General features: G+C 47.7%; 1 protein-coding gene across 2 annotated transcripts in view; it reads right to left on the bottom strand.

Annotated features, from left to right (window-relative positions):
* Positions 1 to 928: 928 nt before the first annotated feature.
* Positions 929 to 15,156, bottom strand: part of KDM5B (lysine demethylase 5B) — a 51,917-nt gene continuing 37,689 nt past the window's right edge. For both annotated transcript variants that reach the window (XM_065649314.1, XM_065649315.1), the window contains exons 19-27: positions 13,561 to 13,916; positions 12,294 to 12,432; positions 10,502 to 10,681; positions 9,304 to 9,462; positions 7,439 to 7,924; positions 5,341 to 5,452; positions 3,874 to 4,028; positions 2,694 to 3,020; positions 929 to 1,797 (exon numbers count right to left, since the gene is read on the bottom strand). In XM_065649314.1, coding sequence (XP_065505386.1) covers positions 1,660 to 1,797; positions 2,694 to 3,020; positions 3,874 to 4,028; positions 5,341 to 5,452; positions 7,439 to 7,924; positions 9,304 to 9,462; positions 10,502 to 10,681; positions 12,294 to 12,432; positions 13,561 to 13,916 — 2,052 coding nt within the window. In that variant the 3' untranslated portion in view covers positions 929 to 1,659. The remainder of the gene's footprint in view (positions 1,798 to 2,693; positions 3,021 to 3,873; positions 4,029 to 5,340; positions 5,453 to 7,438; positions 7,925 to 9,303; positions 9,463 to 10,501; positions 10,682 to 12,293; positions 12,433 to 13,560; positions 13,917 to 15,156) is intronic.

Here is a 15,156-nt window from a genome sequence, read left to right as displayed (position 1 = left end):
GTTGTCAGGACCACAAACATCTCCTCTGGCCCCTGCAGTCCACAAAATGACGATGTTCCCTTGGGCCTGTGCTGAATTGAAACAAAGATGGTGGAGTCACCATCCCTGGAGGGGTTTAAAAGGCATGTAGACAAGGTTCTTAGAGACATGGGTTAGTGCCTGAGTTACATTATGGTTGGACTCGATGATCCTGAAGGTCTCTTCCAACCGAAATGATTCTATGATTCTGTGATCTCGTCAATGTCCATCTCCCAGGGCTCCAGAGCTCCGAACGTCGGACAGGCCGCAGGGCCATGTCACTGTCCCCACGTTTCCAAAGGAGCAGCAGCCCCATCCTGCACCAGGAATTCCTCTCCAGAGGATTTCAGGTGCAGCCTCAGGTGTGGTGCCAGCAGCTTCAAACCACCTCCAAAGTCCCACCCCACAGAGCCACCTGTGCTGCCCCTGCTCACCCCAGGCTGAGCTCCCTGAAGAGCCTCTCAGAACCACAACCAGCCCAGAAATGTCCTCATTCCTCAGGTTTTCAGCCAAAATGCAGCAGCAGCAGCGGGGACAGCCCAGCCCTCTCTGCTGAAGCCACCGGACAAGCTGCAGAAGGAGCTGCCCTCCCTTTGCCTCTTGCGTGAATTCCCTGGTCCTGCCCCGGCCAAACCACGAAGCGTAGTTTCAACCCTTTGTTCACCCAACCTGTAAATAACTTCAGTTTTGGAAAAGCTTTGCAAAAGACTTGAAAAAGTGTGGGAGTGTTTTGGTGTGAATAACATTGTGATCTGCATTTTCCTTTCGAACTTGAATATACGAGCACAGTAAGAAAACACTGTGGCTTTTGTATTTCTTTTTTAAAGATGGATTTCTCTCGACTAAGAGAAGCCAGCAATGCAATCAGTATCAATCCAGAGGGAAATGAAACTGCTTTTTAAGTTCTCTAAAAACACCAACATTTAATTTTATAACATAACCAGGGGTTTATTCCACAATATAAACTGCAACATTTGATACAAGCTACCCAAAAAAGGAGAAAGCCAAAATACAGCTGTGGCAATTACTTTACAGAGCTTTTTTTTTTTTTTTCCTGTCTTCTACCTCACTGGGCCATCAGTGACACTAGGATCTAACATTTGCTTTCTGTACATCAACCAATGCTAGAAGCAACACGCTGTTCAGAATTGTCATTCCAGTCACTGAAACCAGACATAGAAGTTATTGCTCAGATAAATAAACCTAGTCTACGGAAAACAAAGTGGAAAAAAACTAAAGTCTCCAAAGAGTTAACAGAGTAAACAGGGATTTCCTCAAAAGAGGATTTATTGGAAAATTCATGGTGCAGGTTTTTTTTGCACCTAAACCAAGCTGAATTAAATACGCCGGTAAATCCCAGAGAGGTAATTTAATGCTGTACAGTAAAAGGTGCATGTTTCAAATGCTTTCCAAATTGGTGGAAACCCCTGCTAAACAGTCAGCATCTCAAACCTCAACAACCACAAACAGATCAAGGGAAAATACAAAAGTGTCAAAAATTGTTTTGAGTTCTGGAAAATGATCCCATAAGGATAGAAGTAGCACCATTTGCAATCTGGTTCTTAAACCAGCCCCTGCGGGTTTACTGGAAAACTCTGATAACCTTCTGTACTCGAGTCCTGAATGGTTTAGGGGGAGCTTTTACTTCCGATATTGCGAGTCCTTCCCCGTGCAGCTGGCGCAGATGTAATCCTCCTTCTCGGCCATTTCTGGAGAGATGCCCACGCACACCTGGTGGAACCACTGGTTGCAGCTGCCATCGCACTGGACCCAATCCACCTGGTGAGGAACAGACACACCGGTGTTCAGAGAAGGACCAAGCAAATCCAGCGTTCATTAGTCATTCTGGGCATTTAATCTATTTACATGAGTGAGAAACGTCCCATTCCACAACTGGTTGGTGCTGGATGCTCAGCTGTGCTGAAACCAAGACAAGGGCCCACGTCCCTTGTCCCTCCTGCTGCTCTCCCACCCATGGCAAGATTGCGGAGGCAACGTCACCACACCCCCCCCAGCATCTGGGGACACCCCGTTCTCCATGTTCCAGTTCGGATGGGGCTGTGCAGAGCTCCAAGGCGCTGCCCCCAGCTTTGGAAAGGCTGCAGCCCAAAGTCAATCGGAGAATCATTTTGGTTGGGAGAGATGCTCAAGATCACAGAGTCCAACCATTAACCCAAATCTGGCACTAACCCATGTCCCTAAGAACCTCGTCTAAACGCCTTTTAAACCCCTCCAGGGATGGTGACTCCACCACTGCCCTGGGCAGCCTGTTCCAACGCCCAACAGCCCTTTGGGGAAGAAATTGTTCCCAAGACCCGACCTCAACCTCCCCTGGCACAACTTGAGGCCGTTTCCTCTGGTCCTGGCACTTGTTCCTTGGGAGCAGAGACCCTTATCACTCTTACTTCCAGAGCACAGAGGCATTCAGTGCCTGCACAGCCCCAGCTCCTCCTCCCGCCCCTGTGCATATGTTCTGATCCCCCCCTGCCCTCCCCAGTCCCAGCTCACAGCTGCTCTCGGAGAAGGTGGGAAGGATCGTTCCCAATGTGTCCCCGCGGTCACAGACACCATCTCTGCGTTACCAACAGCCTTTGTACCTAACCCTTCTGTATTCAGACAGTTTCGGGGCAGTTCAATGTCCCAGAGCCCAGCGCAGCGGCCCGGCCTCTACTGACCTCGTCTCCCTCAGGCTGGAGACAATTCACAGCAGGGCAGATGGCGTCTTCATCCTCGGAGTCCTCCTGCTCGGAGAACGACGTGTCTGAGGGCAGCAAGTGGCTCTCGCTGGAACGAGGCATCTCCAGGAGACGCTCCCGCTCTCTCTCCAGTTTGTTAGTGCACAGATCCTTCGAGTGATTCAGTTTCAGTTTCTTCTTTTTGGGTGTTCTCATTTTTTTTACTCTCGCTCTCTTCTCATCATAGAAGCTCTCTCTCTCAAAACGCCGCTTTAGTTTTCTCTCCATGTAACTAATTCCATCTTTTTTTCCTCGGCAACACTCATTCTATCGGAAAGACATTTTGGTAAAATCCTAAGCGTGCAAGTAACACTCATTATCCTGTTATTACATGTCCTGCTTTTAGGAATAAGTAGGCTTAAATCAAAGCGCAGTATTCGACAGAGTGCTGTGTGTTCAGCAAAAGCAGGATGCGTAAAGGGAGCAAAGGACAGTGTCACACTCCAGTGACAGAATTTATAGAAAAAAAAAGATTCTCATTTCCTGCCTCCGAGTGCCCTGCTCCAAAGGCAGCTTTCTTGGAAAGCCTCAAACACAGGACAAGGGTCAAATTAGGACAGATGTCTGTAAAATACAGACAGGGACCATAACAAACAGACTCAAATTGCCACAAATTATATTACGGAGTCCCAGGCTGGTTGGGGTTGCAGGACCCCTGTAGATCCCCCAGTCCAACCCCTGCTCACGCAGGGTCACCAGAGCAGATCACACAGGTCGATCCAGTTGGGTTTGAATGTCTCAGAGAAGGAGACTCCACACCTGCTCTGGGCAGCCTGGCCCAGGCTCTCGCACCTCACAGCAAAGAAGTTTCTCCTCATGTTCAGACGGACCCTCCTGTGTTTCAGTCTGTGCCCGTTGCCCCTCACCCTGGCGTTGGGCACCACTGAACAGAGTCTGCTCCATCCTCTGCCACCCACCCTGAGATATTGATCCCATTGATCAGATCCCTCTCAGCTTCTCCAGCTAAACAGCCCCAGCTCTCTCAGCCTTTCCTCATAAGAAATTCAATTGTTTGTAACAAATTCATTAAGTTATCAACTTCTTAACCCCTCTTTGTAATGGTCAGGGGTTCGGGCAGAGCCTCTGCTCCCCAGTGCCATTGCTCTGATCAGACACTTGCCTTTTCATTTGCAGCTCCAAGCGCCGACCTCTGCTCCGCCTGCGAGACGGGGCTTGGCTTTGTGAACAGGGTCTGGTAGAGCTCCTGGATTTCAGGCAGAGAAACCTGCAGCAGCTGGGCTTCCATCATCAGCTCATCCAGCTCTGTGCTAATGACTGTGGTGAAAGACAGAGAGGAGAAAAGGAATTATTCAGTGTCAGCACTGATGAGAACTGCACAGACAATGAAAATTCATCTCTGGTAGTATATAAAACAACTGCAAAAGACATTTTAAAGTCTGCAACTCTTATCTCTTCCCTCCTCACTGCTCATTTTTAACAGCAGGGTTGAGAAGAAAGATAAAGCTTTGCACCGAAGTTACTGTGCTGCGGCTCAGTGCCCTCCCAGGATTGCATTTCTGCTGGTTCGAGGACAAGCAATTGCCATCGTTCTCTGCAATTTCTCCTGCTTCTGAAGCTGCAAGAAGTGTAATGAACCTCTCACTAGGTAAGAAGTGGGTAAGATGAACAAACTGAGTGGGATCCATAAGCGCAGTGAAGAGAAGGGAGGAAAAAAAGCTGAGAGGGTGAGCCCTGCAACCGAGTCCTGCCCGACAGTCACCACCCACCGCTGGGGCTGAGCTCACAAAACTTGCACTGGGCTTTGGAAACAGTCACAGCTGGGGAGGCCAAGATCATTGGGTAAATATCAGCTTTTTAATACAGTATTCAGTACAACTCAAATATGGCCTGAAAAGTAAACCCGGCTGTACAAAGGACTGCCTTGTTTGATTTAACTGTAACGTTAAACTGAAGTGTCTTGTGTAAAATTAGCATGGACTAAGCTGCGCTGACTTGAGAACATGAAGATAAGATTAGGCCTGTGTCCCTGGAGCATCCTGCGTCAGGAGGAAAGAAATGATAAATCATTTCTTTTCCAGTCGTAAAATGATGCAACTTCCAGCACTGACAGACACTGGGCTGAGCCAGGGAGCGGGCGCAGAACCTGCAGCTCCCAGCGCTCAGCTCTGCGACTTGGGACAGCCGTGCTGCAGCAAAACTTCCCCAGACCCGTGTCCTGCGGGTGACGCAGCCCCTGGTCCCCAGCACCACCTCCCTGCCCTGTTCCCATCCCGCTCCTACAATTTCCATGGTCTCCCCGCTCCTGCAGCCCCTTCGGCTGCCCCCACAGCCATGTGCTGTTCACGTAGGATGGGTCCAGCCCTTGGCTGATCCCTCTTCTCCTACCACAGCCCATTTTCATTGCACACATGGGAAATGTGACTCGTTGAGAACCTTTCCCCCTCTGCCAAAGCTGGACATTACGTTGCAAAGCTGCTGAGGAGATGGAGAAGCAACCAGAGCCGCTGCACAGTCCTGTGCCTCCCACCTCGGCCACCTCCTGCTGACCAGGACACGCTCTCTTCTCACCAAACACAGCGAAAAGAAGAAAAAAATAAAACTAAAAATTCAAGTGAAAACTACAAACCATGAAGTGGGATGCAGTGCTGTCCTGTGGAAAATGTAGAATGTAAATATATGGTTCTGTTATCCCAGTCATGAGGCATGGAGAATGACATAGCTCCAATTGTCTGGGAAACCTAGAAAACAAAGCAGAATGCACAGGTATTTTCACTAAGCATGTAGTTTTGATTTGTCAAATAACTGCAATAGAGTCAAAACTTGTTTCTCTTACAGTTACTTAAATCTTGTATTCCTGCAAACTGCTCAATCTAAGACACCCAAATCCTTCATCCTTCACTCGGAAAAAGACAAAAGCAACTTTATTGCCGGAATTCACCAGCAGAGTCACCGTGGGGTCATCCCAGCCTTGTGGAAACAGGGGCTTCAGCTTGAGAACTGACTCTGGGTAGATCTGAGTTTCCTCCTTTTGTTCACCATAACAAAGCGATTTCTCACGTCCTTGATCCCGTGAGACACCAACCTGTTTTGAAGCAATTTGTTCTACCTCAGCACGCACAGAGGACACTCCAAAGGCAAAACATGCGCTTAATTATGCAAAGACGGCTTAGGCAAGCCAGCCAGCAGCAGGTTGGGACCCACAAGTGTCAGAAAGGCATCGCACCAGACGCCTTCCGAAATATTGTCTACCTCACTATTCACGTGCCTGGGCCCCTTTGCGGTTACTGCTACGAGTTCTCTGGGGAACCAGAGTGTTGGATTACGCCAGATAACAGGGAAAACACAACTGTGACAGGACAGCAATGCTGAGACACTGGATTCACCAAAAAAACCCCACAAATCCATCAAGAACAAAGCTCTGGTGCAGCGGCTGTGCTGGGATGGCTCCGGAGGCCACCGTGACCTACCCCGGGTGCCGCTGTCCCCAGGAAGGGTCCCCGAGCTGGTGTCCCTGCTCAGATGCTCTTCCACTGAACAGGGCTCCTGATGTGGGAAATGCGGCCGCAAAGACCTGAACTCGCTCTGCTGGAGTTTCCTTGGTTTGGGAGGTTTACGGACTTGAGCTCCAGACAACACAAAAATGGTTAAACTGAGCTAAAACTGAGCTAAAACTACGCTTACTGTTTCTGTCTCTGACCCAAACATCAATGTACATGCCCTAAGCCTTGCCTACTGTTTTTCAACTAGTCTAGTAAAAAGATACTTTCAAACCTAAATTATCAGAGAAATTTGTCTTAGATTTCTACATATAGTTTTAATTTCTGAAACTAGGCTTGCTTATATGAACAATTTGGCCAAAACAGGCAACTTGGTATAGCTGAGTTACCCGAGAAGCAGCTGCACCACCTCCCCAAGCGCGCGGGGCACGTTTTATGTTTTACCATAAAAGAGTGTGAAAACACAAACACACAGACTAACTTTAGCAAGGTTGCACTAGCAAAAAATAAAGTGTTTCAATCAAAAAGTAAAACCAACACAGTGTATTTGGGATGTTTCGTGTCTTTACGCTGCACAGACCTTGTATTTCAGACTTATTATCTCAGGAAAACTAGGAATGCTTCACCTGTTTCCCACTTTCCCTGTGCTTTTTGCTCAAAGATCTTTACTGGAGGAAGTTTGAAGCTCCCTCGTGATGACGCCTGAAACAGTTGCCGTAGCTTAACTCAGTATTAGCAGAATATTCAGCTTGGGAGTTGTACTGTAAGTGATGAGGAGGAGGAGCAGCAGTAACAGATGAAGATACCCTCTTGAAAACAAGCTTATCGGAGAGCGAAGCTGGTAACTCACTGGAAGGTTTGTGCCTCTGTTACTAATTCTCAACACTTAAAACTATATGGAAATACTTGTAAGAGCAGAATATAAAGACCAATTGAATACTAAGCACTCGAGAAACAACGGCTTCAGCAGCTCTGGCGTTAATAGTGTCACATTAGGGTGTAGGAGCCGGGAGGAAAAGAAGGAAAAACGGGCCCATTAGGAGAGATTGTTGCCAGGGCTGCAGCGGAAGGCGAAGCCGAGGCTGTTGCTGGGCACAGACACAGCCTGGCAGAGCCCGAACTCCTTCTGTCTGCGCAGCAACACACAAACACCGTGCCTTGCCAGACACAGGGAACCCAAACCCGGAGAGGTGTCACAGACCGTCCCCGACCAACCACCGGCCTCACCTTGTTTGTCTCCGGCAGCGGCCCCGCCGTGCTTTGCCATCTGCTGTACAATAATCCTGAGCCAACTTTGTCTTGGACAAGTTTGAGATTCCCTGAATACAACATTTGTTGTGCTCTGTGCTGCCAGTTCACAGTTCTCTCGATCATGTACCGCAAGGCGTCCCCCTCGGGAAGCCTCACGCGGATGCGCTGCAAGGAGGCCAGCAACGGCAAGATCTTTTCTAAAGGCGGCTTTTCCGATCGGTGACAGTGAGGACAGAGCCAGACGCGAGGTCCCTGCAGCACGCTGGGCACTGAAACGCAGGCGGTGTGGAAGAACCCCCTGCAGAGCTCACACTGGATCATGGGAGCCGCCGGCTCCTTCTGGCACAGACAGACTTTCAGCTCCGCATCCTCCTCGCTCGACAGCACCTTCACCTCGTTGGCAGCTCGCAGGGCACGCAGCGCCTCCATCTCCTTCAGCCGGGCCTCACCCAGCGTGGCCATCTGAAAGGGAGGACAAAGGGACGTCACTGCCAAAGAAGGGTTACCTGGGAGCACGGGCTGAGCTCTGCACACTCATGCTCTTCACATATGCCAGCGAGTATTTCGGATCTTTGCGAAACATCTCACCCCGCACCCCTTGGAGGCTTTCAGTGTTTGAAGTGAAGCGGTTATGGGGATGTGCAGTGATGCGACTTCAGCTTCCTTCCATTCTCTCATCAGGCCCAGAGGTACAAAGCTTATTCCTTTGCAAAAATAACCTGACTCCCTTCCTCTCTGTCCCGAATCCTTTGTGTTTTGTACTACAAACTCATTACCTGCATTAAAGCAGCTTAAATTCCAAAACAAGTTCAGATTCGGTTTGTTCTCTATGAACATCTCTCAAATACAAAGCCCGATTCTGTATAATCTTAAAACACACCTGGGCTGTTTTCAGAAATACCGATGATCCGATACCCACATTGCACACACTGCACAGGGCTGGCCCCTGACTCTGGACTCGCTCTGGGCTTTGCAAACACCAACTGAAATTCAGGTGTTTGCCTTTTCTACAGCTGTTCACGAGCCTTTTTTTTTTTTTTTTTTTAAGGCATCTTTAGCATTATCTGCTATCAAAGATAGCACTATATTTCAGTTTAATAAATGGTATTAGTAGCAGCTGCAAAGAAAAAATTCTATGCATTTTATTATGAATATAAAAATACACGTATACAGGAGGGTTTATAAATCTGTACAAACCAGATATTTCAAACCCCACGGCTTTGAAATGTGACAATTAGAGAAAAATAAGCTGTGCAAAATCCAGACAGCTTGTCCAGCACAGGCAGATATGGGACCCGGGCACAGCACAGTCCGTTAGGTACATACGGCACTGAGCACGGCAGGTACAACGTTGGGCTTTACCACCCGCGACTACGTCTGCGCCACCCAGAACTAGTGTTTTACTGACTTCATAATGCATGAGGTTTTCTTTAATTATTTATGGGGTTTGTTTTAATTATAGATGGTGTTGGGTTATTGTGTTCTTTGAAAGGATCAGACTTGGGAAAGCCTTATCTTTAATAAGGTTTTGGTGTGGTGGGGTAAAACAGGTCTCGATTTTTTATTTTCCTGCGCTTTGTTAGGCTACAGGCATTGCCTGGCAAACTGTAAGGCTATTTCCATGCCCAAAAACAACACACATTTTTTCCACTAAAAGCAATTTTGAGAAGCCTGAAGCAAGCACAGAAATCCCAGTCGTAGGAATCCTTCTGCAGAACAGCAGAGCAAGCAGAAAAGAGTGGAAGGTACCACTGCTGCATGAGAGGCAAACAGAAACCAAGATTACAGGAACTTATAAGAAATTCCAGTTGAAAAAAAAAAAAAAAAATCAAAGCACATACCGCAGATGCGGTGTCTTTGCTCTCAGAGAGAGCTCTCTCTAAGTCGCTCAGAGTTTCTAGCTTAGTGCTTTTCTTCTTTCCGCTTGGCACTGGCTCCTTCAGCTTCTTCTGCTTCCTCTTCAGATTCAGCATCCCAATATCACACCGCGGACACAACACCTGGGGGACAGAGCAGCAGTTACTGTCTGCAACGTGGTTAATGCATTTGTCTTGCCCTGACACAGCCACATCTGACTGGTTAGAACAGGGAGTTCCGCAGTTTCTTCCAAAGATTTGGGGAACTAGGATGAAAATGGGGAGAACTGGAAGGTTAAAAAAACCCAATTTTATAAATTGGGCAGCACGCAAACACCTGTGGATGAGAGGAAACGGCCTCAAGTTGTGCCAGGGGAGGTTGAGGTTGGATCTGGGGAACAATTTCTCCCCCAAAGGGCTGTTGGGCATTGGAACAGGCTGCCCAGGGCAGTGCTGGAGTCACCATCCCTGGAGGGGTTGGACAGACGGAGGTGAGGTTCTCAGGGACATGGGGCAATGCCAGGGCTGGGTTAGTGGTTGGACTCTATGATCCTGAGGGTCTCTTCCAACGAAAACGATCCTATTATTCTATAACTGCCCCAGCAGGATTTACCAGCAGGGGGTTCCAGGGGCTGCCCCATGTCCCCGTCTGTCCGGACGGTGTGAGGGGCCGGGCTGAGCGGGGCCGCGAGCGGGGACACTGCAGAGCTGCACGCCGCGGAGCTGCACGCCATGGAGCTGCACGCCGCACCTGGGGTGCAGGGGAGGCAGGTGCAGCCTCAGCCTGTCCCGCTGTCCGTCTGTCCATCACCACGCCGGGTGGGTGCAGCGGGTACGAACCTGCGCTCCTGCGGCTGCAGCCTGACGCGCTGAAGTAAATTCGGTGCCACGCGTACCTCAATATTCCCATAGTTATACTGCAAATGTCAGACTGTGCCACAGCAGGCTCTCACTAGCCACTGATTAAAAGCATAGCTAAATCCTAATAATTTTGAGAGTTTAAACCACTAAAAGCATAAGTCAATCTATAAAAACAATGTTAAAGTAAGAAATATAATCCTAAACCAATTTGGCAAATACACTTAATATTTACTGCTATTTCCTGAGTTAACGCTGTAAGTCAGATGCGCTTTTGCTGTGGTGTGAACGGTGGTCTCAGCGATCCAGGGCTGAGTTCTCTCACCTCCAGGAGTGAATACGGGGAGTTCTCGCCCAGGAAGGTGTTGGCTGCACATTCCTTCCACGCCTGGACCTCGGACACCAGGGACTCCAGCCTGGGCAGGTACTCCAGGTGCACAGGGATGGATCGGCCTCTTGTGACAAGTTCCACGAGTGTGTCCAGGACAGGGACGCGTCCTCCAACCTGTCCGATTATAAATTAAGAAATGCTCCATGTATATAAGAGATACCACTTGAGATAATCTCAATGACTTGCAGTGATTCACGGAAGGTAGAGCTTGTAAAAAAAAGAACGTGCTGCTTAGACACTTCAGTCACTTCCACAACTGTTATTCCAACGTTTGCGCTTCTCGTGCTCTAGTCATTAGGTACATAGGGAAAATTAATAAAACATTTTTTGGGGAAAGATACCAAATGACAGTTAAAAAAAAAAAGACAGCCAACAACATAAGTAGGCTCCCAGGCTTCGCAGAACTGAAGCAAAAATTCTTGGCACATACAGACACATTTTTCCATATTCAGGAGGCAGAATCCCAGAAGCCAAACCAAGAAATTAGCAAATGACGAGAACAATTCACTTAAGCCCTTTCAAGACAGCACTCAAACAAAAGTTATTATTACGTGACCTTTGTTCCTTCAAAATGTTAAAGTCCATGACAACTGATTTTTGAAATAAAAGCTGCCATTGAACTGTAAAAGAAAAAAAAAAACCCTAAAAACACAGGAAAGGAAACTGGGTCCATAAATAAAACTGAAATGTTTAAAAAAAAAAGTTCAAATGGGCAGTGCTAGAAGCCAAGGTGAAAACTTGTCCAGATCTCTTTGTTGGGAAGACACTTTTTTCCCTCTCTGCCATCAACTTTTTGAAGACTTATTGGAGAGCGTGAACATGGAGATGGAAATCACACAAAGCTGGAAGGAGCCTCAAAAAATGGAAGAGGATGAAGAGAAGAGGGAAGGAAGAAGAGGAAACCAAGTAACTTCCACCTCAAAATTCTAAGAAAACTACTACAAAACTACAAGTAATTTAATTGGCGAAATCAAAGGCTGACCACACCAGAATAAACCACGAAATGGCCTTGAGATTGGCCACGCTTAATGGCTGACAAATGTGAGAATACATCTCCATCACAGGATGTCTGAAATATCACTGATGACACAGATGTGGTAGCAGCAAAGGAGTTCGATGGGGCCTCATCAGAGGTCCCAGTGTCCTTGTACCATCGGGGATGTTCCAGAAAAGCGCATTCAAAACTGGAGACAACACAGAGACAGGACATTGGGCTGACCAGGAACATTCCTGGATCAGGAAATCTCCTTATTTCTTTTTAGGAGATGCTGGAGTTATTTGTTTAGTCAAGCAAATGGCAGCTGTGAAAAAATGTTATTAGTGACTTGCGAATACTTGAGGGGTTTTGTTCATTGAGCAGTCAACAAGCAGAACTTCATTGTGTCACCCACTCCACACTACAGGAGTGCAGCAAGACGCAGAATGGTACATAAAAATACCGTTACCAGGTAGTTGTTACTAGCAGCTGAGCAAAACTTACCCTAAAGTTCCATAACATAATATCTTTTTAATTTCAAATTTTTTTTATAGCTCCTTTAGAGATTTTATTGCAGTCAGTTAACTGCAAAGGTGAAGGAATCCAAATCAGGTCTAGAAACAGTAGTAAAATAATTGCACTCAGGGGGTAACTGCACCGTGCCCAAGGCAATAGATGTTACAGATGAAGCAGTTTTGCTTCAGAGTGTCACTGTCACTCCCCAGGAAGCCACAAGTGCCCTTTACGCACCTGCAGCCCTTCCACTTCTTGCAGCCAGTCCTTGGCCTTCTGCACCGCGTCCTTCAGCGCGGCACCGCTGGGCAGGTACGCCGGGATCTCCTCCATCTCCTTCACCGCTGCCGCCAGGCTGCTCAGCGACTGCCGCGGCCTGCGGGGACAAAACACCCGGAGCTGAGACACCGCCACGCGCTCGGGCTCTTCTGCTCACCTGCTTTATTAAAATGGAAGAGTTACACCAAATATCCAGTACTAGAGATGTGTACTGTACAACCAGGGCATCAGTAATGCAGGTACTCTTTTAGAAATTTAGGAATCCTTGCTATAGGTGCCTACTAGAAATGCTAAAAACATGTAGGATTATTTCTCTATTTTTTCAATATTTACACATTTGAGCTTAAGGGAGATTTAACATTTGATAAGTTTTAAATGACAGGCCCTTGGATCCTCCTTAAACCTCAAAACAGCACCAACTGAGAGATTCCACACTAGAAAGTTAAAGAAGTGGAGGTGGCTTTTCTGTATTTCACAATTTGATTCTGACATTTTAGAAAAGACCAAACTCAAGTGCATCTCTATTTTGGAGGATAAAACCAAGCTTATTCCAGCTTTGAGCTGCTATGAAGTTACCATTTTAAAATACTATGGTTACGAATGAGTAAAGAAACATTCAAATGCTTTCACAGTTATGAGGCTGGTGGAAAAAATTTAAAAATGAAAAAAAAAAAAAAAATCAGGAATGCTGAGAGCAGAAACCTTGCATACAAGTTTGTGCCACTCTTCTAAACTTTAAGTAGACTGTGCTCCCCCCATTTTACTTTATAAATTAGGTGGTCAAAGCCATGAGCAAGAAAATTTTTCTCCGTAAGGATGTATTGGGCTTACTTCCTTCTCCCCTGCATCACTTATCTGGAAAATTTCCTCAGTGTTAGAAATAGCCTATCTAATCAAATTTTACCAGTTGGTAGCATATATTCAAGGTCCGTCTGGACATGCACCCTCCAGTGTGACACTGGGGGAGGGAAAAAGGTAAAAGGGAAGGACGAGTTGTCTTAAAACCCTTCCTGTGACGGATGGAGAACCTGCGCAAGGACAGCGGAGCACCACGAGCGCTGCAAACCACTGCCCAGTCGCTCATCCCTTTCCCTTCTGGATGGCACCAGTTTTGCCTTGGTGCTGTGAACGGAACGAACGAGAGCCCCTTCAGAAGTCAAACCAACCACTTCCATCTTAAACGGCTGGTGGAACTCCAAAACGCAATGCTGGATTCAGCTTCTACCTGGCCTTCAGCAGGTTTCTGGCTTTGTCGTCCCAGTGTTCGGACACAGTCAGGAGCTCCTGCAGCTTCGCCATCGCCTTCTCAACCGCTGGGTAGGGAGCGAGTCCAACACCTGAGTCTATGAGCCGTCTCATGTCGTCCAGAGTCAGGGAGCTGTGGTCGGAGGACGCGAGCTGCACGTCCTCCAGCCAGCGCGCCTGCTCCAGGCGCGTCCGCAGCTCGGCCAGCTGCGGCAGGTCCACGTCGAAGTCAAAGCTGACGTCCAGCAGCTCCTGAAGCTCCGCGGCGCTGGGCATTTCTTCAGAAAGGAGTTTTTGGCTTTGCTGTTGAAAAGCTTCCACGCGATCAAGAAGATCCTGAAAGAGACAAACGCAATGAATCAGAAGGAAACCCACTGCCAAATCTCCTCAACGCTTAAATGTTTGCTTCCTGGCAAACGCCACGTTGCAATGCACACAACGTGCAGGGCAAATTATGACATTCAGAACACTTCGATAGTGGATCTTTGACACATAGTGTGTGCGCCAGCATCTCCTCACACAGAATGTGTCCACCGGCTTGAGGCTCATCGAACAAGGGAACTCCAATCCCAACTCCTTTGAATCACGGGACGAGTGTCAAAAAGAGCTCTCAGAAGAACAGAAAGGATCTAAAGGGACATTTTAAATGTTCCACCAGTGCTGCGTCCTGGTTTCGTTCTGGAATGATCGGGAAGGCTGAAAAGCGGCAAGGTTAAGATGATGGCGACTTTGCAGAACGCGGGGAAGGGCGTGGAGCTGCTGGGACCCGTTTCTGCTGCGCTGTGAAGGGTTTGAGCAGCACCACACAGGCCCAGCGAGCCACGGGCGTTCGGCTCCTTCATGCAGTGCGACACTTTCTCTCCACACATTCAACAGATAATTATCCCAGAAAGGTGCTGTTCGTGCATCACCGAGGATGCAGGACACTTAGCCAGAGTAAGCTCGCTGCAAAGGCTGCAATTATTGTGTATCCAGCCATCCTGCCCAATGCTTCCAGCACTGGCTGAAACGCTATTCCAGCCGCAAGTTCTCGCTTCACACCTTGGTATTTTGCCAGTGAGGTTGTTTGCCAGGGTAGGCAAATCTCACCCATAATGGAAATAAAGCCTTTTTAGAGATACAGTAAATTGTAAACCCATCTCCAGTAACTGTTGGTCGTCCGTATGAACAGCCTAATTTGCATGACTACATGTAATTTAGGATTTTTGAGAATGACACAAAAGAATACTCTGACCATATGTGTTTGATATCTCCCTGTTCAGGAATGCCAGACGGAGAAGAACTGTTTGCATGTCCGGCATTGCTGAACTTCTGCTTATTAAATAGTTAGCTAACTTCACGGAGTTCCAACCCTATAAACAAATAACTGTAAATAGGATTACATAAAGCCTGATTCACACATTCCAGACCTGATAAAGCTTCGATCCCAACACTCGTAAAGCTGGGTTGAACTGGTCTGTTCCAATTCAAAGTTACATGGTCTGTCTGCCTCGTGTGGGCGCTGAGGAGATGGTTCAGTTGTTGGCTCTTGGTTCCCAGAGTCTCAAATATGCAAAGCCATTCGCCTTTAAGACAG

Source organism: Caloenas nicobarica, chromosome 21 (assembly GCF_036013445.1).
Source record: "Caloenas nicobarica isolate bCalNic1 chromosome 21, bCalNic1.hap1, whole genome shotgun sequence".
Taxonomy (NCBI): Eukaryota; Metazoa; Chordata; class Aves; order Columbiformes; family Columbidae; genus Caloenas; species Caloenas nicobarica.
The sequence above is the reverse complement of the archived record's forward strand: the minus strand, read 5'-3'. Positions and strand labels throughout refer to the sequence as shown.